Source organism: Aristolochia californica, unplaced genomic scaffold, assembly GCF_029961685.1.
Source record: "Aristolochia californica isolate CCGP_79_NKW_82.1479 unplaced genomic scaffold, dmAriCali1.0.hap1 SCAF_3, whole genome shotgun sequence".
In the NCBI taxonomy this organism is placed as follows: domain Eukaryota; kingdom Viridiplantae; phylum Streptophyta; class Magnoliopsida; order Piperales; family Aristolochiaceae; genus Aristolochia; species Aristolochia californica.
Window position 1 is genome coordinate 621654 of NW_027181992.1, and position 23347 is coordinate 645000.

At 37.5% G+C, this 23347-nt stretch overlaps 4 protein-coding genes across 7 annotated transcripts; 2 read left to right on the plus strand and 2 right to left on the minus strand.

Annotated features, from left to right (window-relative positions):
* Window positions 1-1421: 1421 nt before the first annotated feature.
* LOC137960458 (ethylene-responsive transcription factor WRI1-like) lies at window positions 1422-3943 on the plus strand. The gene is made up of 6 exons (XM_068808094.1): window positions 1422-1666; window positions 1968-2050; window positions 2291-2379; window positions 2467-2591; window positions 2710-2786; window positions 3186-3943. Exons 1-6 carry the CDS (start codon window positions 1458-1460, stop codon window positions 3749-3751), a joined length of 1149 nt encoding a protein of 382 aa, XP_068664195.1. The 5' UTR covers window positions 1422-1457; the 3' UTR covers window positions 3752-3943.
* Window positions 3944-6515: 2572 nt separating this feature from the next.
* LOC137960389 (transcription termination factor MTERF6, chloroplastic/mitochondrial-like) lies at window positions 6516-7937 on the minus strand. Its single transcript, XM_068808001.1, has one exon. The coding sequence runs from the start codon at window positions 7798-7800 to the stop codon at window positions 6679-6681; it is 1122 nt and encodes a 373-aa protein (XP_068664102.1). The 5' UTR covers window positions 7801-7937; the 3' UTR covers window positions 6516-6678.
* A 285-nt stretch (window positions 7938-8222) lies between these two features.
* Window positions 8223-10541, plus strand: LOC137960388 (transcription termination factor MTERF4, chloroplastic-like). Its single transcript, XM_068808000.1, has one exon. It carries the CDS (start codon window positions 8348-8350, stop codon window positions 9518-9520), a length of 1173 nt encoding a protein of 390 aa, XP_068664101.1. The 5' UTR covers window positions 8223-8347; the 3' UTR covers window positions 9521-10541.
* Window positions 10542-11150: 609 nt separating this feature from the next.
* Window positions 11151-17154, minus strand: LOC137960013 (phosphatidylinositol N-acetylglucosaminyltransferase subunit P). 4 transcript variants are annotated; one of them, XM_068807460.1, is made up of 5 exons: window positions 17072-17154; window positions 15361-15560; window positions 12927-12999; window positions 11687-11805; window positions 11151-11536 (listed from the first exon to the last, which is right to left on the minus strand). In XM_068807460.1, the coding sequence occupies exons 2-5, from the start codon at window positions 15527-15529 to the stop codon at window positions 11382-11384; spliced, it is 516 nt and encodes a 171-aa protein (XP_068663561.1). In that variant the 5' UTR covers window positions 15530-15560; window positions 17072-17154; the 3' UTR covers window positions 11151-11381. The 4 variants fall into 4 exon arrangements, with proteins under 4 accessions (XP_068663561.1, XP_068663560.1, XP_068663558.1 ...); XM_068807459.1 differs by having other exon boundaries at window positions 16920-17152; XM_068807457.1 differs by having other exon boundaries at window positions 15712-17152.
* Between the last annotated feature and the right edge of the window lie 6193 nt (window positions 17155-23347).

Sequence of the window (23347 nt, forward strand, 5' to 3'; positions counted from 1 at the left end):
CATTACAACCCATCATTATTATTTTTTATGTCGTTACCTGTGACAGCTAAAAAGTTTCAAAACATTTAAATTGTTCATTTGGTGTGTTATATGTAATTTGAAACTTGTTTGATAATCCTAAATGCTCCATTAGTGATGACAGATAGGCTCTGCGCAGAGATAACGGGCTATGATTTTATCGGAAATCCATCAATAATTTTCGGGGACTTTTGTTTCCTTTTATATAAAAAATATTTTTTTAAGAAGCAAAAAAAAAAAAAAAAAACAACATGTAGTTTTTATATTAGTTTCTAGTAAATAGTAAAATGTTCCAAAGTTTTATCAATCCTCTTAATGAATACAAAACTTCTGCATTATTAACCATTTCTGTTTAGAAAAAATTTAAGATTTCACTTGAACTTTGAAGTCCTTTATTGATGCTATTGAAAAACTCAGATTAACCATATCAAATTTGTCTAGTGTTATGAAACTAATTTGAACTAACTAGGATAGAATAACAATTAATGAACTTAAGACCACTAAAGAACTACGATTTCCCATTGGAACATGGGTCAATTGCCACAGGGTAGAAGTAGAGCACCCAACTGGTTTAGCCTGGTTGGGGCCATTCAACGGAGAAGCTAAAAAGTAGCTTTGGTGTCCCACAAAACGGACTTCGAAGGTCCAAGTAAGGAAGTTTCTGGTAGTGTGTAGTTCTGAAAATGTCTTGCACGAAAGCTGTGTACACCGTGGTGAATTGAAAGCACCAGACACAAGCATTCCAATCTGGCAACCTGATTTCCCAGAAGCAGAAAAGATAATTAATTAACCACAGAGTAGATAGGGAGTTACTGGAGATCAGAACTGGCACATCAAGTAGAATCCCCAGTACAATTTTAAATTTGAGCAAACAGGAGATTAAACTTTTTGCTGCAGAGAAGATACGAGCAAGTTCTCAGAAGAAAACCCAAAAACTGGACAAAGAAGTCCGAGATTTGATGGCCAAACGGACAACTACACCGAGTGGGTTAGGCTGCGAGAGATTTACTTCCATCCAAAGTATAGGCTACTCACTCGAGTGGGTACAAAAGAGACTACAGAAAACGTTTCTGAACCAAAAAACCTGAGCGTTTCTGAGTCACCATTTTCATTTAAACGATCCACAGAGAGAGAGAAAGAGAGAGAGAGATTCCTCAGCGCCAAACTGCGGCATCGATGCATGAGAGCAGCCTCAGCGTGTGCTCCCATTGGAAGCATGACAGGCCTTCTAGCCAGGTGTAGGGTCCCAAATTAACCCGGGTTAAGATTTTAACTCAAGTTAGAAAGCCTTTCTTACAAAACCATAAATAGCCCCCCACCTCTCTCTCTTTCCGGAGTCGCCATTGAGAGTGTGAGCCCACCTTGGTACCAAGAGAGAGCGAGAGCGAGAGAGAGCACAGGGTCCTTTCCAACAAATCTTACCCCATTTTCTTCTCCAGATGAAGAACTCTTCGCCTATTGTGGCTCGTTCTCCTCCTTCTCCTTCTTCTTCGTCTTCTTCTTCTCCATATCCTAGTACGGCTCTGTCTCCCTCTCAATCGGCCAGAAGTAAAATCAAACGTACAAAGAGAACCATCAACGGCGAGAAACGCCTTTTGACCAATAGCGGGGGAGGAAAGAGAAGCTCCATGTATAGAGGTGTTACCAGGTAAAGATGGATCATAAGTAGACTCTCTCAAGGTCTTCTTCAGCAGAAATTTATAACAATTACGAAGGTGGTTTCCTCCCTGTTAGTTTCTTTTGAATGAGTTCTCAGTAATGCCTCTGTGAGTCTAAATGTAGAGATTAAGTCTGGTTGGAATGAATTTCCGTTGATCCTTTCTGGGTCTTCCTCGCTGGAATCTACCATAAAAGTTGGCGTCTTTTTCTTCTATCATGTTTGAACTGTTCTTACTTCTTCAGATTTTCTTTTTCTTCATGGCTTACGCGAACCTTGGTTGCATGTCTAGGCACAGGTGGACTGGAAGGTACGAAGCTCATCTGTGGGACAAGGGCAGTTGGAATCCTGTCCAGAACAAGAAAGGAAGGCAAGGTAAAACATCTCACATAGATTAAAAATGGGACATTTCCGCTTTCTGGTTTCCCACAGGCGATGATTCTCTTCTTGACTAAATCTCTTTTTTTTTTCTGCTGTTTGTGGCTAATCCGTCTTTACAATGCTGTAGTATATCTGGGTAAGTTGCGGAATCCGATTTCGATTGAACCCATTTATTTTTCTTCGATTCCATGTCCATTTTCATGCAAGTATCTCACTTTACGGCTCCCAATGCAGGTGCCTATGACGATGAAGAAGCTGCTGCTCATACTTACGATCTGGCCGCTATTAAGTACTGGGGACCTGATACCATCCTCAATTTCCCTGTTCGTGATCCCGTCTACAGTCCTTTTTGTTTTATATTCAAATTAATTTCTCTTAAAATTTCTTAAATTTCCTATACATGAATGCAGATTAGCACCTATATGAAAGAGTTCGAAGAAATGCAGAAACTCACAAAGGAGGAGTATCTGGCCACTTTAAGGAGAAGGAGCAGTGGGTTTTCCAGAGGAGTTTCGAAATATCGGGGAGTGGCTCGGTAAATATTAATTTAGTTTAATTCATTCTTTTACTTTTTTATTCTTTAATAGATCGATTGCTTGACTTACACTTGGCTTTTCCCGGCTGCCGGTATCTGACAAACTGCCGGCTTTCAGACATCACCACAACGGTCGGTGGGAGGCAAGAATCGGCCGTGTCTTCGGTAACAAGTATCTCTACCTGGGGACTTATGGTGAGATTTTAGTTTCTTTCTCTTGTCTCTTCTCGCTTCTCTCTGGCCTTTCCCCTCTGCTCTCTCTGGTTCTGCATGCGGGCAAGAGTCGCCGGAATATGCTTGATTAACCGGGGAAGGGGTGATTCGGCATGCGCGCCCGTCTTTTCACCTCACGTGAAGCGTGCATAATCCTTGCCGTCGATGACGCGTGCGCATGCAGCCATGCACGTGAAATTTCACACATGTCACAAGGCATGGGCCCAACATGGGTCCCACTTACTAAACGCATCAAACGCTGCGTGTATAGGATGACAAGACAAAGAAAACGGCCATCATTTCGGACTCTGTAACCGGAGAGATGTTCCTGGCTGTTAAAATATTTTCTTTTTCTGATTTTTCAGTTTTTCCGCCATGCAGGAACACAGGAAGAAGCAGCTCAGGCTTACGACATGGCAGCCATAGAATACAGGGGAGCAAACGCGGTGACCAACTTCGATATCAGCTACTACGTGAGAAGCCAAAAGTTGAGGCAGCTAAAGATTCAACCACAACCGCCGACAGAGCCGTCACTACCCCCGCCGCCGCAGCGCCCTTCACCGGCCTCCTTTCCTTTCCGAGGGGCATCCCACAAAACAGAAGCTATGGAGTATGTCGTTCCTGGGGACCCCGACCCCATCGAAGGGAACTCTATCATGGACGCCCTAGGTGGGCAGTCCTGGGACCTCGCCATGGACTGCTCCGGCTTTGACTCCCAGTTCCTGGTGGCCGCTGCCTTGGACGACAAGTCCAACGACTTGAACGACCTGTTCAACGATCTGGCATTTGAGGAAAACATCGACACTTTCTTCGAGGGATTCGAGGGCGCCAGTAAAATCGGTGGCAGCGCCGCTAGTACTACCCCTGCTGCCCACCAAGGTGGTGCCGCTGAGGGGATGAGCTCCTCCGCGGGCCCCGTTGCCCAACCCATCAGCATTTGTTCTTAGCTTTTTTCTCTTGGCTTCTACTGCTTTCTCCTTAGGTTTGGATCTGGTAAGGTTTGTTCTGAGTTTGGTAGTGTTGTTGGGATTCCAGTCTGGTGAAGGGTATCTGGTCTTTATATTTTTGGTTTTTTTTAGATGTCCATGAAGAATGTTTTACAGTGACTTTTTCTTTTTCTTTTTTTTTCTTATATGAAAAAGAAAAAAATAGTTCAAGACAAGTTAAACCTTCTTAATTCATGATGTATGATGTTGATAGAAAGATAGAACTTTACTCAAAATACCAGTAATCTTTTTCAAATTTCGTAGATAAGAAATCTTATTTTATTGTGAGTATCTTCCAGTGTTTTCCTTGTAGCAGTTAAAAGTGTGTGGAAACAGGCCTTAAGATAAACTATGATACCAGAGAATCAGGTTGAGTTGATGTCAATTGTTGGGGACGCCTTTTTCATATAAAGGATCCTCTTAGCTAGGAGATTGGATGTCTAAACTCTCAATGAAGTTGCGAACTTGGAAACTTAAGTAACCTTCTCTTGTTATTTTATGATCATTGTTTGTGGAAGGAAACCTATTCATTGGCTTCTCTCTGACCTCACAAGGGATAAGATTAGCACTAGCAATTGTTGGTCACCAATCTGCCATTATTAAGGTTGTCGACATACAATTGGGATAATTCAATGTGAACATATTAAAGGAACACGAAGTGCCCAATTGTCAAACTTCAGAAATGCTTTTGACCAATCCAAGAACTGTTTATGCTGAATTCTGATGGCTTTATTGTCAACTTCGAAATGGTTGTTGAAATGGCATTTGATCTTTCAACCCATCAATTTGTGAAGGCAGCAAGGGCCATGGTGGCAATCAGTGAGTCTTCATGAGTTGGGTTAGGACCCCAAGTAGGTGTTCTCACTACTCTGCTCTTTTGTTGCTTAGCCCGGAGAAGAGGACTCCATCCAAGGTAACGCCAACAACTTTTTGATAGGCGAGAAGAGTCTTCTCGAAACCTGCGTACCAAGAAGAGGAGTTTCCAGAGTTCTGAAGATCTACGAGGCAGGTTTTGTAACAAAACCAGAGAATAACCATGCAAATTCTTTTAATAAGTGATCTTCATTCTTCAATCAATGGATACTATTCCTTCTTGAATGTCTATTCTATCAATATAGGCACATTGGGCTGTATCACCGTCATCTTTCCAATAACGATGAGAATAAATCTCAAGTTACAGGCTTCACAATGCTGTCCACTCACTCCAATCAAACAACTCATTTTAGGCATTATTTTTCTTGTCAGGACTCTCCCCTGAAATTTGATCCCACCGACTCTGCAGCCTATGTTTGACATGCTGTAGACAAGAATACGAGGGGAACCATCTCATAAGAGGAAGTGGATCACAACATAGTAATCGGGACATAATGAATGGTCTAGAATGTAATGGGGTGAGCTTCAAATTGTGGCCTTCGATTGATGGCCATATTTGGATCGCTACCCAAATAAGAGATCAAAACCATAGGGTCCCAACAGTAATTAATCAATTATCAAGATTGCAAAAATCTAACCACCAGTTGACCAATAATTAGAATCAAAATCTTGATCAATTAATGGTCAACAATAAAATTCTGGGCAACGTTCTGATTGATGATTGAGATAAGAATCCAATCAAAGACTAAGATCAAGTAGAACATGCAGGGCCACAGCAGACTTGTGTCAATTGACTTGGGAGTTCTTACGTGATACAGCAACCCAGATTTGAATTTTATGAATGAGCTTGTATGTTTGATACACATTCAGAGCAAAGATGAAAACATTACTAAAATTTAAGAGCAATGCGAATAGAAAAATGGGGTTTGTAGTTGCTGTGGTACATCCATATAGGAACATTACATGCACGCACATATACCCAATGAAGTATAATTAAAAAACTTTCAAGTACTATTCAAAGGAGCTTGCAGTGAGATGGATAAGCCAAAGTATGGAATAGAAGGTATTCCATGAGTAACCTTCATGATGCATATCTGCAAAGGAAAATGGCTTTCAGGTTTCATGGGGGTTACGTTCAAATCACCCAACATCTGAAATTTGCATCCTTGACTTTTAGTTTATTTGCTCCTTTTCTGCGGCTGAGAATATTGTTCTACAGATACTAGCAAGCTTAGTTGTGGAAGAGTTGGCCAATAAAGACATACAACAGAACTCTCCTACAGTTCTATTTCTCCAGGTCTGGTCATAACATTGATGCTTGCCTTTGTTTTCTTCTGCTAGTTTGCACTACCAAACTACGTTTGAACAAAATTTATCCCTTTTACTCTTCAGAAAAGAAAGTTTGCAAAGGCAATTTTATACAACCATGAGAAACAGTGACATTTAATCGTTCAGTTTCTTTGAAAAGGCAAAATAATAGGAAATATAAGAGATGTTTTTCTTATAACCATTACCAAGAAAATAAAATGAGTTAGCACTTACAGAACAGTAGTTTCATGAACTTTTTTTCTTTCATAATCTTTTACTTTTAAAAATATAGAGATATTTCATAGGAAAAAATAAATGAATAAAAAAAGAAGAAATAGAAATATTTGATGAACTACTGATTATGGTTTTGTTAGGGTTGGATTGTACATGAAACACTCTTGAATAGGAACAAGAACTGATACTAACAAGCTTGGTTTCTGATAAAATTACTCTAGTAATTGCAATCACGATAAGCAGTGTAGAAATGCACAACATTTAAACAACAGTGATAAGATTAATAACTTCTTGCATAATTATTGCAGTGTTTTCCATCTTCAAAAGCATGAAAATTTAAATGTTGTATGTCAAAATAAGTAAATCACAAGATTGGCAAGGAGCAATCACCAACTCAAAGAATTGATATTATTCTAGCAAAGTGAAAACAAAAAGGGGTTTTCATGTTGCAACCTCCAGTCATAGAAGTGTCTTCATCCACTCATATGCTTCAGTATCTCTGGAGCTTCCTCCTTATACTTGATTATAAACTTTTCTAAGAATTTCTTCTCATTCAATTCTAGTATGGGAAACAAACTAAGACTACTCTTTATCAACCCCTTTGACTGCAAAACCTGTAGAACAGAACATCTAGGAACAATCCTTTTCTCCAAGCTAAGTGCAAGAACAATTGGGCGCTTTGAAACAGCAGATGGTTCAAAACCCCACTCTTTCACAAAATACTCCATCACTTTTCTGATTTTCTTCTCCGAATTGGCCATGCAGAAAGGTTCAACTCTGATTGCTGCCAAGATTTCATCATCAGACCAACCCAGACTTCTAAAAGCCTCTAGTTTCTTTTCCCAGTTCAATTTATTAATGGTCATTGACACACGAAGAGCTCTAATAAACATCATTCTTAAAGGTGCGAAACCCATATCTTTAAGCTTTAAAACAATTCCATTGAGGCGACTGGGCTCCCCCATTAACACACCAGGTTGAAGTTTTACCAGTTTTGCTATATTGGACAGTGGCACTGAATGACTTGTCAACACCTCAATATTAGGGGGCATTATCTTGTCAGGACGATAGACAAGAATCCGGGTGGAGCGTTTTAGGGCTGAGATGATATTCTCGTCCGTATGCAGTATTGTTCTAAGAAAGGCAATAGACGAAACCATGTGAGAGGCCACACTTCTCCTCAAGATGCTAGGATCACCAGAGACGATCTTGGCGACGCACGAGCGTGAAAGGCCTAAACGCCGCAAAAATTCAAATTTGGGTTTCAGCGTGGTGCTTGGTTTGGCTGCAAGTAAGGCTGGACTTTTGCAGACAATAGTTTTTATCTGCATTTTGGTGAAACCTTGGTCTCGAAAGAATGTGAGAACCAGGTCGGAGTTAAGACTGTCTTTGAGGTTGAGCTTCTGGGCAGCTGAATGGGCTGAATCCGGAGACAAACCACATGACTTGACAAGGTACGAGTATGTGAAAGTTGATTCATTTCCAGCATTTGAGAGGCTGGAGATGGATCTAAGAGAGAAGTTCGGAAAGATTGAATGATTGAGTTCAAAACTCCAACTCCCGATTTGAACTAGGTTTCTGAATAGAATAGGCATTGATTCTGTAAAGAAAGAGAGAAAGAAAACTTACATGTGAATAGACACGATAGATTCGCTGTGATTTCCAAATCCAAATATGAGTTCTTGCAGAGTTTGCAGTTGCAGATCAGAACCCTAATAACTTGAAAATTAAAACCGTTGGAGAGGGCAGAGAGGAAACACCGAAACAGAACCGAAGGAGGAGTAAAATTTACTTTTATGCTTTTCAGCAGTTTCAGCAGTTCCTGAGAGAACGAAGTGACACGTGATTCACTTTCCTTGTGAATTAAAGGTCTGGGTCGAATCGGATGAGTCACTGAATCTTAGTGACAAGGATGAGTTGAACCGAGTCAGCACGAACTGAGCAGCACACTGCCCCTCTCTCATTTTGTATTAATTCTGGATCTGGAGTGAAAAGCCGGGAAAACGTTCTACAAACTTCGAGGTTCGAGGGTTTCTCGTTTCTTAACCTTTCACTGCTCAAGCGGCTCGGCGCTGGCCTTCTTCCTCCCTGTAAGTGAAAGAATCGAAAACTCTACATTCTAGTTAATTACACAGCTGCACGATGCTCGCGCTTTTTTGTCGTAGACGTCTCCGAACCAGCTGTAGAGATTCCAGAACCCTTCTTTCTCTTCTTCATTACCAGTTTTTCAATCCTTTTTCAAGCGTCGCAAGCTCCAGATTACAACCATCTCTTACGCTAGATTACCTCATAGGCTCATGTGGATTGTCGCCTGAGAAAGCCCTCGAGGCATCCAATAGCATAAAACTGGAGGATACATCTGGCCCCGACTCCATCGTTCAGTGTCTGAAAAACTACGGCTTCACCCAGACCCACATTCAACGCCTCATCTCTTCCTGGCCAAGGGTCCTCTCCGCAAAAGAGGCAACCCTGCAACCGAAACTACAATTCATTCGAGACTTTGGAGTTTCTGCTTCAGATCTTCCAGACTTAGTTGTTCAGAACCCTTACTCGATTAGTCGATGCCTAAAGACCCAAGTCGTGCCTTCTTTTCAGTTTCTCAAGGGATTTCTTCACGCCCCTGAGAATGTTGTAAAAGCCTTAAAGCGATCCGGATGGCTTCTTACTAGCGACCTCGAAAAGAAAATGCTTCCTAATATCAATCTCATGACAGAACGCGGAATAACTGCATCAAGAATTGCTCTGGTGATCATGACCCAACCTAGAATTTTGACGCAGAGGATAGAAACTTTAGAGGAAACCATCCGTAGGGTTGAAGAATTGGGATTCAAGGGCGGGTCGCCTTTCTTTGTTTTGGCTATACATGCTATTAGTTCGATGAGTAAATCAACTTGGAATACAAAATTTGAGCTCTTCAAGAGTTTAGGGTGGTCCGAAGAGCAAATCCTTGTCGGGTTCAGGAGAATGCCCGTTTTTCTAACATGTTCCGAGAAGAAGATAAAGCGAGGGATGGATTACTTTATTAACCAGCTCAACTTAACGCCTGAGGATATTTCTAAAAATCCGAAGCTTTTAATGCATAGTATGGAGAAAAGGATTGTTCCCAGGTGCAGAGTGTGGAGGATTTTGAGATCTCAAGATATAGTTAAGGGGAAAGAAGAACTGATTCGTATGTGGCATTTTAGTGATGAAGATTTCTTGAAGCGGTATGTGCATAGGTATGACAATGAGATTCCTCATTTGATAAAGGCTTTTAAGGGGGAGCTAGAATTTACCTGGTTGACTTCGTCGAAGGCCAAGGTGGAAGTTTGTTAAGTAGCAGTCTCATGTTATCTCCAATCTTCATCAATCTTTTCTCTTCTACCTTTGGTTCACATTGGGTTTCCAATATGTGGCCGACTGTTGGTGGTGGGTGTAATCCAGTTCAGCTAAACGACTGCAATAGTTTTCGGTGAATATAGTAATTATACTATAAAGTTCCATGCACAACAGTTTTCTTAACTTTGATGCTGGCATTTCTTGTTCTTCTATGAAGAAATTCTACTACCCAAACTTCTGAGTGTTTGGATGACACTGCTCCGATTCTTTTGGCCATGGTTTTATGCTTTCCTATCACTCCTCTCAAGTAAATGAGTTGCAGCTGTGGACGGCATAAATTTGCTTATCACAGGGTGTGCTGCTGTTGCAAATTTCCATCTACTCTCCAAATGCTATGCAACACAGCGGCTCTACTACTTATAGAGTAGGTGATTTGTTGATCAGGGGCATCTGATTTTTCTGAGTTAGATTTGGTTATCAGACAATTCAAGATTGCACATGAACGGGTGAATTTCTCAATCCGTATGCACACCACTTCCTAGGATTCAAAAAGGCTGAGGAGTACAATAGAATACTGGGTTTGGTCTTCACCGGTTCTGCAGACTTTTTAGTCACTGAAAGTGTGATTAGATTTTTCCTTAGTCACTGAAAGGGTGATTAGATTTTTCCTTTTCCTAATAGACGGACAGCTCGTTGTTAAGGGGCCCAATAGGGTGTGGTGAAATTATGATCAGAAGAATCATGCTAGCGCTTCATAGTTATTTGGATTTTAGCCTACTCGTGCCAATCTGTATCTTAAACAGGCGTCTTCGGTTTTTGGTTGGATAAGCACCATACAGGCTTCTTCTACACGGGCTTTCGCAGGTGTTTTGTTGGTTAGAAATGTTGGTACAGAGATGTAATCATCTAAGTCAATGCATGTAGTGAGCCTTCAGACTGGATAAGTTCATTCTTTTTGCGCCATCAAATAGATTTGAGTACAGGTTAAAGAAGACTCTGAATGATTTAAAAAAACATCTAATTAAACCTTAACAAATGTTTCTAGACACGTTTTGCTATATTCTCAACAGCTTGTACGCTGGTAAATCCTGTAGACTTGAGAACCTCCAGGGAAGAAAGAAATAAAGAAAGAGCAAATATTATAGGCTTAAGATGGCTAAAACCAATTTCATGAGCAATGTGGTATTGAAAGAGGATTCTTACATTAAATTCCATATATGAAGCACGCATTGCCAACCATTGAGCATCCAGCATATCCAAGGCTATTCAATATCAGTTATCATATTCCCATTCAGCTCTTTTTCTTTCTTTCTGTGCAGTAGTCTCTATAATGATTCCTGCTCGCGAGTAACCAACGAATTTAACTACCATGAAACGATCCTCTCAACCAAACCGGTAAATTGCCTTCGAAGTGTTTGCTGGTATGACCACTTCATTGAAACTGTAATTCCTTGAGTACGGTTTCTGTAAAACATTTTAATGTACAGACACTAAAGGCCTATTTCTTTCAAAAAATTGATTTCAATCTTTTCAAGAAATAATACAAGAATAACCAATAGAAAACAAAACAAATATATAATTCTTGGAAGAAAGAGCACCAGAAGTTTGTAGTAACGAATTTCCGCGATATAAATTTTCAGACAGACTACTAACAATGGCTTCAACAGTTGCGTGGAAAGTGCATTCTGCAACTGGTCTTTATGAGTTTTACATTGAATAGTCAGGAATTAGGATCCTTTCATAAGACGTCCATTCTTCAGTTTTTTAGAACGATAAAATAGTCAGAAAGAATCTTCAACATCTAAAAGAAGCTTTCCAATTTATGATAACTGGGTGAACAAACAAATGAATGAAACTGTCAAGTGTACTCTTTCTTTTTCTTCTGTTCCTGTAACAATGTAGACCCAAACATGAGATCATTGATTTGGTCGATGGCAATATCTGAGATTGGTTCAATTGGTTGATCGCCTTCTGCATCAGTTCTTCTAGTAATAGGGTCTCTACTATATTCATCTGCCAAAAGAAATCAACTACATAATTAAACTTGCATCATACACAGGAACACATACAAAGACTTTTAAGCAGTGGAAATTGTTTCCATCAACTGCAGGATTCTCCACGATAGATTTCATATAGAGGACCATCTTGTTACTTTAGGCTTACCAAATACAGTGTTTAAGGAAGTTGGGGAAGGCGTCGCTATGAAATTCAGGCCGATGTAAAAGCTGATTGCTAAGACTACTGTGATAATTACATATGCTGGCATTGCCAATGCCCAATACCTGAACCACAACAACCAAGCTTTAATTTGATTAGCAAACAAGCGACCGATGTTCATTCATTGTTGAGAAATGAATAATCATGGGCACATTTAGCATCTGATATCAGTGTTTTATATTGTCTTCGTCCCCAGTAAGTCTTCTGACAAGGATCTTATTTATCTTCTTTTAAAGTAGAAAGGGGCTTGAACATGGCTGTGATCAATTTACTAACAGCCAAAGCAAGGTGAATCCAAACTATTTTCAGTATGGGGAGAGAAATGTTGCTAGGTGAAAGCATTTAAAGAAAAGGTCATAAAAGGGTCCACTAAAAAAAAAAAAAAAAATAACACCATTAACGGTTAAATGAGAAGCTGTTCAATCTGTAAACAAACTGCTGAAAGAACTAAGAAACCATTCAGCTACTCATAAACTGACATTTAAACTGAACTTCTAAAAAATCTTTCATCCACAGAATAAATCACTTAAACCTAGAGAGACAAGGCACTGACCCAGAGATGGTTCTTGTGTTAATATATTTTCCATCAGCATTTATGTATGGGGACATTGATAAAGTAAAACCATGGAGCATTACTATTTCTGCAAAGATTGTCTTTTAGAAAGAGTACATCTTGCCTTTCATGGGTACAAATGGTGACCTCAATATAAGTTGTCTTCTCCAAAATGGCATCCACTACAAAGGAAACTAATCACATTTCAAGTGCTAGAAGGAGAACATTTAAGAAGGGAATCCACATGACTGGCAGTTGGATCAGATGTGTGCAAACTCAATGGATGACAGTCAGGTTTATTGAGCGAGATTTGTCAGCCTACCTGCTGAGGTTTTCACAAATTTGAATATGGCCCCAAATAATTTCACTAATAGAGTAGGAACTCTCTGCTACAATAGAAAATAATGAAAAGTTCCTTACCTAAAAGATGGATGTCTGATGAGAAGGAATATGACAAAGAGAGAACAATACACTTACCTGACTAGATTGTGAGTAAAACCTACATGCAAAAGAAAAACAATTTCTTTTCCTTTTTGAAGGGCAAACAAAAGAGAAATGTCTCAACACAATTGGAAGCATGCTATTGTTTCTTGAGATATAAGAAAATAAGTACAAATATGTGTTGTTTACTACCTGCTAGGGTAGTAGGTAATCCCCAGATAGTGCAGCCATGGTTCAGGAACATAAGCCCAGGTGAAAAATATGGCTGCCAGGGCACAATGTAACACATCAGTATGTCTTAAAGATTAAAAAAATGACAACAAAAACGAGGAGTTGACTATTAGCAGACATTAACTACATCTCAAAAGTAAAGGAGAATGAGTAGAAGATATTTGACATGTTTGCACATTACAGGCACAAATACCAAAGCTGGAGTGGAATTAACTATCCACATCATGAAAAGGTGAGACATATCATTTCATTTTCACACGAAGACGAGAGCTCAAGATTATATTTTCTTCATAAGCAGAGTGTTAAATTGGGTCCAAGGCCCATCCCAAAATAACTAGCCACTTTCCCAACTAATAAACTCAAGATCTTTGTACTCACTAATCCATGTGGGACTATTCTTTAACACTCCCCCTCATGTGTAGACACTCTTTTCGTGGCTTTACAAGTGGATAATTTAGGAGTAGGCAGTTTAGGTGTAGGCCCTCTTTTGTGGCTCTACAAGTGGATAGTTTAGGTGTAGGCCTTCTTTTTGTGGCTTCTACAAATAGATAGTTTAGGTGCAGGCCCATATATGATTACTGACTCTGATGCCATGTTAAATTGGGTCCAAGGCTCATCCCAAAATGACTAACCACCTTAGGAAACCTCTTTTTCAACTAATAAACTCAAGATCTTTGTACTCACTAATCCATGTGGGACTATTCCTTAACACAGAGGAATGTTCATACTTATTTCAATTGAAAATAAACAAGAATTAAAAAGTAAATAGCTCAATTTACATTCCATGGGGAAATTAACTCAATTGGAGGTTTGATTCTTTACAACCACTGGTTAACCAGTGCTCTTCCAGAGCTCTAGATTATGCTCATTATCATAGATCCATAAAGATAAAATTATTGCCAGCAAAAATAATAAAGAAAGAAAAAAAAGGAAAGAGATGATACAATGAAAAATCAGCTCTCCTCTCTATGAATAACAATAATCTGAGCTAATTATTGCCACCATTGCAAGTACTTTCAACACAACTAGATGGACAAGTGTCAGTATATCATTTCCCCAACAGTGACTAGCAGTACTAAGTATTTGTAAGAAGAAGAGACTTTTGTTTTTCTTCTTCTTTTTCATTTATGGACAAGGAAGGCCCTATAAATAACCATGGCAGTAACCAAACTCATTTCTAAGACCTACACTAGCAAACCTCAGTTGAAAAACAAATTTCCCACAATGAAACCAGGTGCTTATTCTGTTCCTCAACGACTTTCTCCTGCCAAAAGCCTTCATTGTTTGAAGCATATTGAAGTCAAATGCATTCAATAAAAAAGGGAGGGGCCTGTTTTGACTAAGGATGCTTTCTATTGTTAACTTAATTTGGCATAAATGTTCTTCCACAATAAAGCTCCTGCTTACGCACTGCAGAAGTTGATTTTCCATATCTATACCAGGTAACGCTCTTCATTTCAGCCCTGTCACCCAAGGTCGATTGGATTTGCATTCACATTTGTTTAGGTTCTCCCATAAAATTAAAAAAACAGATGTACTATTCAAAAGAACAGATGTATGATTTGACCAAGCAGTACATTTTGTTTCTTTTATAATGGTAAACATTTAGTCATCACTGGTTAAAAAGTTCAGGCAAAGACTTGGTCCCATTTTCTGGTACCCAAAAACTACTTTGCATATGAGATTTTAAAGAATATGTATTATATTGAGTAGAAAGCTTACACTCCAGAACTCTGGCTTACTCCCAGGATCAATGGTAAGACCTTATTATTTTAAAAGTATTCATGGCTGAGTTAACTGCCCACATGCAAGTGAAGGCCCCTTGGTATATGTTATTTGCAGATGGTATAAAGTCAATTGATAGATATAAAGATAATTTAAATAAGAAAACTACAAATGCGGAGACATACCTTAGAACCAAAAATTTAGTTAGCAGAACTAAGACTGAAAATTCGACTTGCAACTTCTGTGAACAAGTTCTTTAATTACAGACTAGAGGCTAAGCCATACTTAAAATAGATCTTCGGCTTTCTTTGCTTGACTATATACAAAGGGGCGATTGAGGAGGATGTAACTCATGGAATCAATACAACAAGGTTTAAAGGGAAATTTCCAACTGAGGTGCTCAGCGTAAGCCGCATGGCATAGATATTGAAGGCAAAATAATACAGGACAGCTGCTAGACCTGCCATGGTTTATGATGAAGAGTTGGGCAGTGAATGAGGAAGGGATTTCACATGGTGGAGCTTAATATAGCTAGGATAAGGTTAAGATGAATGTCATGATCATGGAATAGGCTACAAACTTCTATAATTGAATATAGTTCACAGTGATGTTTTACACAAAATAGATGTAATCCCACCAGAAGGCACTGCATATAAGTGAGGACACAAACCTGTGGCAATTATAGTGGTAATGGACCCAACAAATCCATAAACTTCAGAAGGTTTCAATCCATGTTCTTCAACCTTCTCTTCTGAATCTAAATCAGAAAGTGATACAGTCGCCCTCTCTTTTGACAAACTCAACATTCTTCTGGGACTGTTAACTGATGAATCAGCCATTATTGGCTTCTCACAAGTTAACTGAAAAGCACTGTTTTGAAGAAATGGAAAACAAAATCCAATCAACCTTGACTGAAGACAACTGTCTCGAAAAAATGGAAAACAAAAATTTCTTCGGCAATTAACTAATTTCAGAAATGATAAATCTGATGAAATCAACAGCATAAAAAAGAATACTGTACAAATTTAGGTTTTACTTTTCTCTCAAATCAGAAGGCAAAGGGGTCCATGGACACGCCTGATGGCATATGAATCAAAATCTGCTTCAAAGGGATGAAGTCATAGAGATGAAAGAGTAGATACAACCCCATAAAAGCACCAATTCAACCAAAAAACTATAAAAGAGTTGATACAACCACAGCAAAAAGTAAATAATAAAAAAGCAGCAAAACCATCCACAGAACTATAAACCTGTATATAGAATCAAAACAGAAAACAAAACAACAGATAGAAAGCACAACAGAAAAAGCAGATTAGTTGATTTGTAAATACAATCAGATTGCATCTTTAAATTTGTATGATGGTTCAAATAAGATTACTGTCAGCGTCTTGAACAGGGTTGTTGGATGGGAGAGGGGCCTCCACCAAGGTAAATTATTTAAAAATTCATATTCGTTGAACTTTAGCCAGATTAATTTGTTGTTTACATAAGATGCAATTTTCTCAGGTGACACAGCACATATTTCATAACAAAAATTTTGGTGCAGAACTTCATAGGAGAAACCACAGGACCATAACTTGAAACAAAACCATGTTATGATTGCCAAACCATAACAATTTGGATTCTAATAAAAAATAAATATGCTACTATAATAGCCATTTCAAGCAACTTCCAAATACTCATTCTTATCTTCAAGATTTGGTATGTAGACCACAAATTTCAAAACCTACAGTAAGCATAAGAACATTGACCAAGGTAATCACATAGTTATTTCAAAATCTTTGATACTTCAGCATGAAACACGGTAAGAAGGAGTCACTCCAAGCAGTGATACAATTATGCAAATTGTGGGGACAGAAGTCTGTTAATAGCCGACAGAAGAGAAAATAGGGAAAAGAAAATTTTGTTTGGTGATGAAATCTGTTAGTAGCAGATGGAAGAAAATGAGGATGCAATTGCGGGGACAAAAGTTTGTTAATAGACAGAAGAGAAAACTGGGAAAAGATTTTTTTTGGGTGATGAAATCTGTTGATAGCAGATAGAGAAAATGAGGACAGAAAAGTTATCTGAGAATGAAAGCAACAGAAAAAAATTAAAAAATTAAAATAAGGGACAAAACCACCGGAAATGGAGAAGAACAGGAAAGAAAGTCCAAAAGCAGCAAAGACGAACAGAAACTAAAGCCACAAAACAAAGCAAATTTCAAATGAAATTGAGTGAGAGAAAGACCTAAAACAGTGAAGAACTTGTTCTAATTTCAGTTGAATATGGATTCTAACAAAAAATTAAATATGCTACTACAATAGCCATTTCATGCAACTTCCAATTACTCATTCTTATCCTCAAGATTTGGTATCTACGCCACAAATTTCAAAACCTACAGTAAGCATAAGAACGTTGACCAAGGCAATCCAATAGCTATTTCAAAACCCTTGATATTTCCGCACGAAACACTGTAAAAAGGAGGCACTCCAAGCAGTGAGAAAAATCAGGCTTATTTGCAGATAAATGTGCTAAATGTAAAGCTTGACATACATGATCGAAGCAGGAAAGAGAGTCAAAAGATAAAAGTAAAAACAGAGAGAATTAAAAACGAAGAAAATAGAGTAAAAATTAAAAATAAACAGGATTTTTCTGAATAAAATTGCCTCTTTCTCCCAGAAAAAAAAAAACAGACTTTAATTGGCTTAAAGATTAGAAAACAGCCAGTTAAAGATTTTAATGCGAAAAAATTATTAATTAGTGATATAAAAAAATCATATTCTCATATTGAATTTTAAAGGAATTAAAGACATGATTATAAACCCATGAAATTTTCAATTTGAACAGCTCCTTTAATCTACTGAATAAAGTAGTAGGCGAAAAAGAAAGAGAAAGCAAAATGAAGTAAATGACCAGTTTCGGGATTCGCTAGAACATCAAAAACATGCATAAGTGCTAGAATGAATAAGAAATTCCAAAACATGCGAATGAAGAAGAAAACCGACTAAAATATTTTCAAATATATTTTCTAGGTATACTTTGATGAAAACAACCTCACCGTTCCACTCTATTCCATAAAAAAAAAAAAAGCTTAGACGATAAGGATGTCAATCCGGAGTAACCACTTCAGAAAATCAAAATTTTCTGTGCAAGTGAAAACAATAAGTAAGCATCTAGTGGAAACGTTAACAAACATTCAGAAAGATATAAACATTGGAGTGAATGAAAAGAAAGGTGATGATGGAGCTATCATTCTATTCTTATTTCGACTAAAGTTTACTACAAATACAATATGTAAGCTCTTGTTACATATAGTTTGTGTTTGATTCCTTAGACACTTACAAGAATAACTTAGCCTAAAGTTTACCCACAAATACAATATGTGAGCTCCCGTTACATATAGTTTGTGTTTGATTCCTTAGATAGATACTTACAAGAATAGCTGTAATTGTATACGAAGATAATGCAAATTCACAACACCCAAAAGATGCTGGCCAAACCAAGCGATGAAATTAAACTCGAAGACTGCAGTGCACTAATGTTCAATACTGAAATCAATTTATGTGTCTAAAAATCTAAATTTGCAAAGTAAATTAGGTTAAAGCTTGACATACATGATTGAAGCTGGAAGGAGAGGCAAAAGACAACAAAAAAACAGAGAGATATAGGATGGACTTCCGGTGCAAAATTAAAAGAACAATATTCCCTTGAAAACATGATAGAAAGATAAGCAAGTTTCTGCTTAAGCTTTTCATGATTTCAAAAGTTGGGGACCCAAAAAAACCTTAGCATGAGACGTGGCTTGGGGAAAACATCATTGTCGTCTTTTGGCTAGAAAAAATAATTAATTTAGAAGAAGAAGAACGCCATAGCAGAGCAGAAGTACATGGGTTTTTGAAATTATCCCAAGCTCGACCATTCATCTCAGTATGGAAACACCAGAGACCACTCCTTTGTAGTTTAGTGGGAAAGAGAGTATGCGTGTGTGTGTGTGTGTGTGTGCGTGTGTGTGTGTGCGCACGTGTGCATGTGCATGTGCGTGGGTGTGTGTGTGCGCGTGTGTACATGCGTGTGCATGTGCGTGGTTGTGTGCGTGTGTACATGCGTGTGCATGTGCATGTGTGTGAGTGTGTGTGTGCGCGTGTGTACATGCGTGTGCATGTGCGTGGTTGTGTGCGTGGGTGTACGTGTGTGTATGTGTGTGTGTGTGTGTGTGTGTGTGTGTGTGTGTGTGTGTGTGTGTGTGTGTGTGTGTGTGTGTGTGTGTGTGTGTGTGTGTGTGTGTGTGTGTGTGTGTGTGTGTGTGTGTGTGTGTGTGTGTGTGTGTGTGTGTGTGAAGGGGGGAGGGGGAGGGGGAGGAGGAGGATCAAAACCAATCGTAAGATTGAGTACAAACCACACAAAACATATTAAGCGGAAGAAGATGAAGATACCTTGGATACAATGTCCTCGCAAAGGGGGAGATGGGTTGACAGTGCTTGCAACTATACCTTTTACTGGAGTAAGAGTCAGTTGGAGAATAAGGGGAGGTTAGTGCACTTTGTAAGTGCTGGGGAAAGTGAGAGGGAAAGTGAAAGTGAATCGCTTGTTTGTGTTAGTGTGTGCAGTGTAAAGTACTTGTTTGCGTTAGTGTGCACAATAAAAAGAATGGTGTATTTAGGGGTGGCATCGAGCCGAGCCGAGCCCGAACCTGCCTATGTTCGAGTCGAGCTTGATTTAAATATTTCGAGCCGAGCTTCGTCTCGAGCCTAAAATTGTTATCGAGCTCGAGCCCAAAAATCTTAACCGAGCTCGAGCCGAGCTTCGAGCCGAACTCGAGCCTCTACATACATTTAAAATTTTTCAAAAAATATATATCAAATTAATTATATATAAAATTATACATACATTTTACATAAAATTGGACATGACCTCTACAAAAAATTAAGCATAACCTATATATATAATACATGTATAAGATTGAGGCATAACCTCTTCTTAAAATTGAATATAATCTATGTATATAATACCTGTATAAAATTCGGCATGACTTCTACTTAAAATTGGACATAATCAATATACATAATACCTACATAAACACTCCATAAATACTCCATAAACACTCCATAAACACTCCATAAAATTATCTATACATTCCATAAACACTTCATAAAATAGTCTAAACACTTCATACATTGCATAATATTATAAATAAACTTCATACAATAATCAAACACAACAAAATTAAATAAAATATCACTATCAATTTACAATCACCCAAATAAAAACTATAAATCCATTATAAAATTACAAACTATAATTGTTTCTCTTAATGCTAGAAAATAATATACATCCCTACATGAGCAAAATCTCCACCTACGACAAAAACAAAAAAATAAAATTAGTTATTGTCAGATAAAAAAATACTCTTCCATTACTAGTTACTTAATGTCGTTAAAAATATTAAAATTACCATGATGAGAGAAACATGAAAAATCATGTAGCTGATAGCATTATCTCTACACTCTTCTTCTCAGGCTGTAATCATAAAACAAAATTTTAATAAATAAAACTAAAAAATATACTAAAACATATCATAATAAAAAATTGATCAAAGAAATTCACCTTTTGATTTTTCTTTACACCGTGAAGAACCCGAATCCAATCACTGCCACAAATCAAAGCTTGAACTGTACTTGGTGCCAAGGAAGAACGATATGAGTCTATTACTCTACCACCAGCACTAAATGTAGACTCTGAAGCTACTGTGGATATGGGAATTACAAGGATGTCTGCTGCCATCTTAGATAATACTCAAAATTTCATATGATTCACTTTCCACCATTCTAAAACATCAAAATCATATTGTGAAGTTTCCTCACAACTATATACACCTTCTTCAAGATAAATTTCCAATTCTGACCTTGGTAAATTAACTGCATCATTTTGTTTCATATAACTCATCAACTTTGACCAACCTGAACTTGATGAAGGCCTACGACTTGTGGAAACACCCATAGAGCTACTAGTACTTGAAACAATCTCTTCATTTCTAATATCCACATTATATAAGGATACATATTCATCGTAGATCTCATATAAGGTGCGTCGAATTAAATTTATATTCATTGTAGCTTCCTCCATAGAATATATCACTGGAAAACACATTTCGATCAACTTTAATTTGACCCTTGGATCCAAAACTGAAGCAACAACCATCAATAAATTGCATTCACCCCAATACTTCTCAAATTTCTCTTTCATTCTACTAACCATTGTCCTAATGAAAACATTTTCATTTGTAGAATGAAAATCCAGAACTTCTTTTACCCTATATACCTCACTAAGGTACAAATTAGAAGTAGGGTAGTCACTCCCAGAAATTATATTTGTAAGTGCATTAAAAACTTCTAAAATCTCACACACTATGTCAACTTTTTCCCATTCATCAAAACTTGGCAAACAATCATATGTTGGTTCTCTAACTTTAAATCTAGAGAATGCATCTTTGAATTTTAATGCAGAAGACAACATGTCATAAGTAGAGTTCCAACGAGTTGGACAATCAATAACCAACCTCTTTTCACCAAGTTCTAATTGTTGTACAATTTCAGAAAAAGTGCGAAGTCTAGCCTCAGATAGATTTATGAATTTGACACTTTCACGCACATTATCAATGATATCTTTAATCTGAACAAGACCATCTTGGACTAATAAGTTCAAAATATGAGCACAACAACGCACATGAAACAACTTTCCACCACACACCAAATTTTTTTTCCTTAAAAAATCTTGTTTCAAAACTCTGATACAAACATCATTATATGCAGCATTATCAACTGAACTACTAAAAACTTTATTTTCAATCTCCCACTCTTTCAAACACTTGTAAATAACATCTGCTATATCAACGCCACGACGAGGAGGAGGAACATGCACAAAACTAAAGACTCATTTTTATAACTTCCAATTACTGTCAATAAAATGCCCAGTAATAACCATGTATTCAATTTTTTGATTTTGAGACTTCCAAAGATCCGTGGTAAGACTAATCTTGTTAATCTCTTTTAACAAAATTTTCAATTTCTTTTTCTCTGCCTCATACACCTCCATACACTCCTTCTTAATAGTCTTCCGGGATATTTTCTCATAATTCATATTTGCCATCTTCATTACAAAATTAAATCCCTCCTCTTCTACTATCATGAATGGATGCTCATGCATAAAAATCCAATGAGCAATGAGTACTCTCATTTTAGCTTGATCATAATTTCCTCCAAAATCCATAAAAGGAAGTCCAGATGGACTCTGATCAACATTAGACCCCGCTCCCACTGGTTGAAAGTTTAAGGTTTTTTGTTTTCTCATTGCCACTTTTCTACTAGTGCAACGTTTCAAATGTCGACTCATATGTGTGGTCACTCCACTACTAATAACACTCAAATTGATTTTACAATGAACACACTGAGCCTTTTTTGTACCATTAAGTGATACTTCTTTGAATTCCAACCACACATGAGACTTTTTTTGTCTTTTGGAGGTATGAGTAGAATCACCTTCATCCTCATTTATAGTAATTTCATCTGGGCCCACTTCTATGACAAAGGGTAGTGACTCTGGTGGAGTTGAGTCACTATTTATAGTTACACTAGAACTAGTGTTAATTATTTATGTCAATTGAGGAGGTGTTGACATTCTTACTTCTACAAAAAAACAAAATTACAAATTAAAAACATAAAGAAAAGAAAGTTATCCGAACAACAAAGATCCTACACATAATTTAAGATACTTGTTTATTCTTAGAGGAAGGTACGTGACATTGTGACAATCGGGAACGACCCTTGCCTTTCAATGCAGCGGGGTCTCTTTGAGCCAGTAGCCCTGCACCCAATAGTTTCCAGTCCAATATACCGATCCTTTTTTTATATATAAATTTAAAAACTTCTAAGATAAGGAAATAAGCACACCAACATTCTCTTCTAATATTCTGATGAAATTCAACCTCAATACCAAGAAATTAATGATAAAAATGAAAAAAAATGAAATTCAACCTCAATACCCCACTATACCAAGAACAACAGTAGATATAAGTTCAATGAGAATTAAGAAAGAAGGACAAAAACTAACTTTTTTTATTCTTTTTTATAATAAAGAGAAGTTGGATGCAATTAAGAAAGCTCCTGATTCCATTAACTATAATAGAGTATTATTGAACAGAATATGTTATTAACACTCAAAATCATGAAATAAAATTTCATTGCTAAAATATATCAAGTAACAATTTGAATACCATTGCTGTTTATTGCTGAAATATATGATAAACATACAAAATTTTATAAGAGGCCAGACACCTAAAAATAAGAAAGCAAAAAAGAAACAAGATCCCACAACATAAAAATATTTGAAAGTCTAGAATAATAACTTCATTTATGAAGAACAATGGAATTTGAGCAAAAAAATCATTGACAACCAACCAACTATTTTCCAAACATTATAGCAATTGAGCTTAGTAAGTCATTCTGAGATATACAAAAACATAACAAATGACAAAGTGGGGGATTTTTCTCCCCCACCCTTCCTTTCCTTCTTGAATGTTAGCTCAGTATGAAGTTTCCTGGCTCTCAGCCAGCTAGAATGCAATTGATGGCACACTCAAGCAAAAAAATAAATTAAGAGAATAAAATAGGTCAACCTTA

What these genes read in the sequence shown, in the direction of transcription:
- LOC137960458 (XM_068808094.1), top strand. Translation starts at nt 1,458, where the DNA reads ATGAAGAACTCTTCGCCTATTGTGGCTCGTTCTCCTCCTTCTCCTTCT. An exon ending in ATGTATAGAGGTGTTACCAG is followed by an intron (nt 1,667 to 1,967) that starts GTAAAGATGGAT and finishes TTGCATGTCTAG; the next exon opens with GCACAGGTGGACTGGAAGGT. An exon ending in TCTCTACCTGGGGACTTATG is followed by an intron (nt 2,787 to 3,185) that starts GTGAGATTTTAG and finishes TCCGCCATGCAG; the next exon opens with GAACACAGGAAGAAGCAGCT.
- LOC137960389 (XM_068808001.1), bottom strand. Translation starts at nt 7,800, where the DNA reads ATGCCTATTCTATTCAGAAACCTAGTTCAAATCGGGAGTTGGAGTTTT.
- LOC137960388 (XM_068808000.1), top strand. Translation starts at nt 8,348, where the DNA reads ATGCTCGCGCTTTTTTGTCGTAGACGTCTCCGAACCAGCTGTAGAGAT.
- LOC137960013 (XM_068807456.1), bottom strand. Translation starts at nt 15,694, where the DNA reads ATGCTGTTGATTTCATCAGATTTATCATTTCTGAAATTAGTTAATTGC. An exon ending in TACCACTATAATTGCCACAG is followed by an intron (nt 13,000 to 15,360) that starts GTTTGTGTCCTC and finishes GTGCCCTGGCAG; the next exon opens with CCATATTTTTCACCTGGGCT. An exon ending in ATTACCTACTACCCTAGCAG is followed by an intron (nt 11,806 to 12,926) that starts GTAGTAAACAAC and finishes GTTGTGGTTCAG; the next exon opens with GTATTGGGCATTGGCAATGC.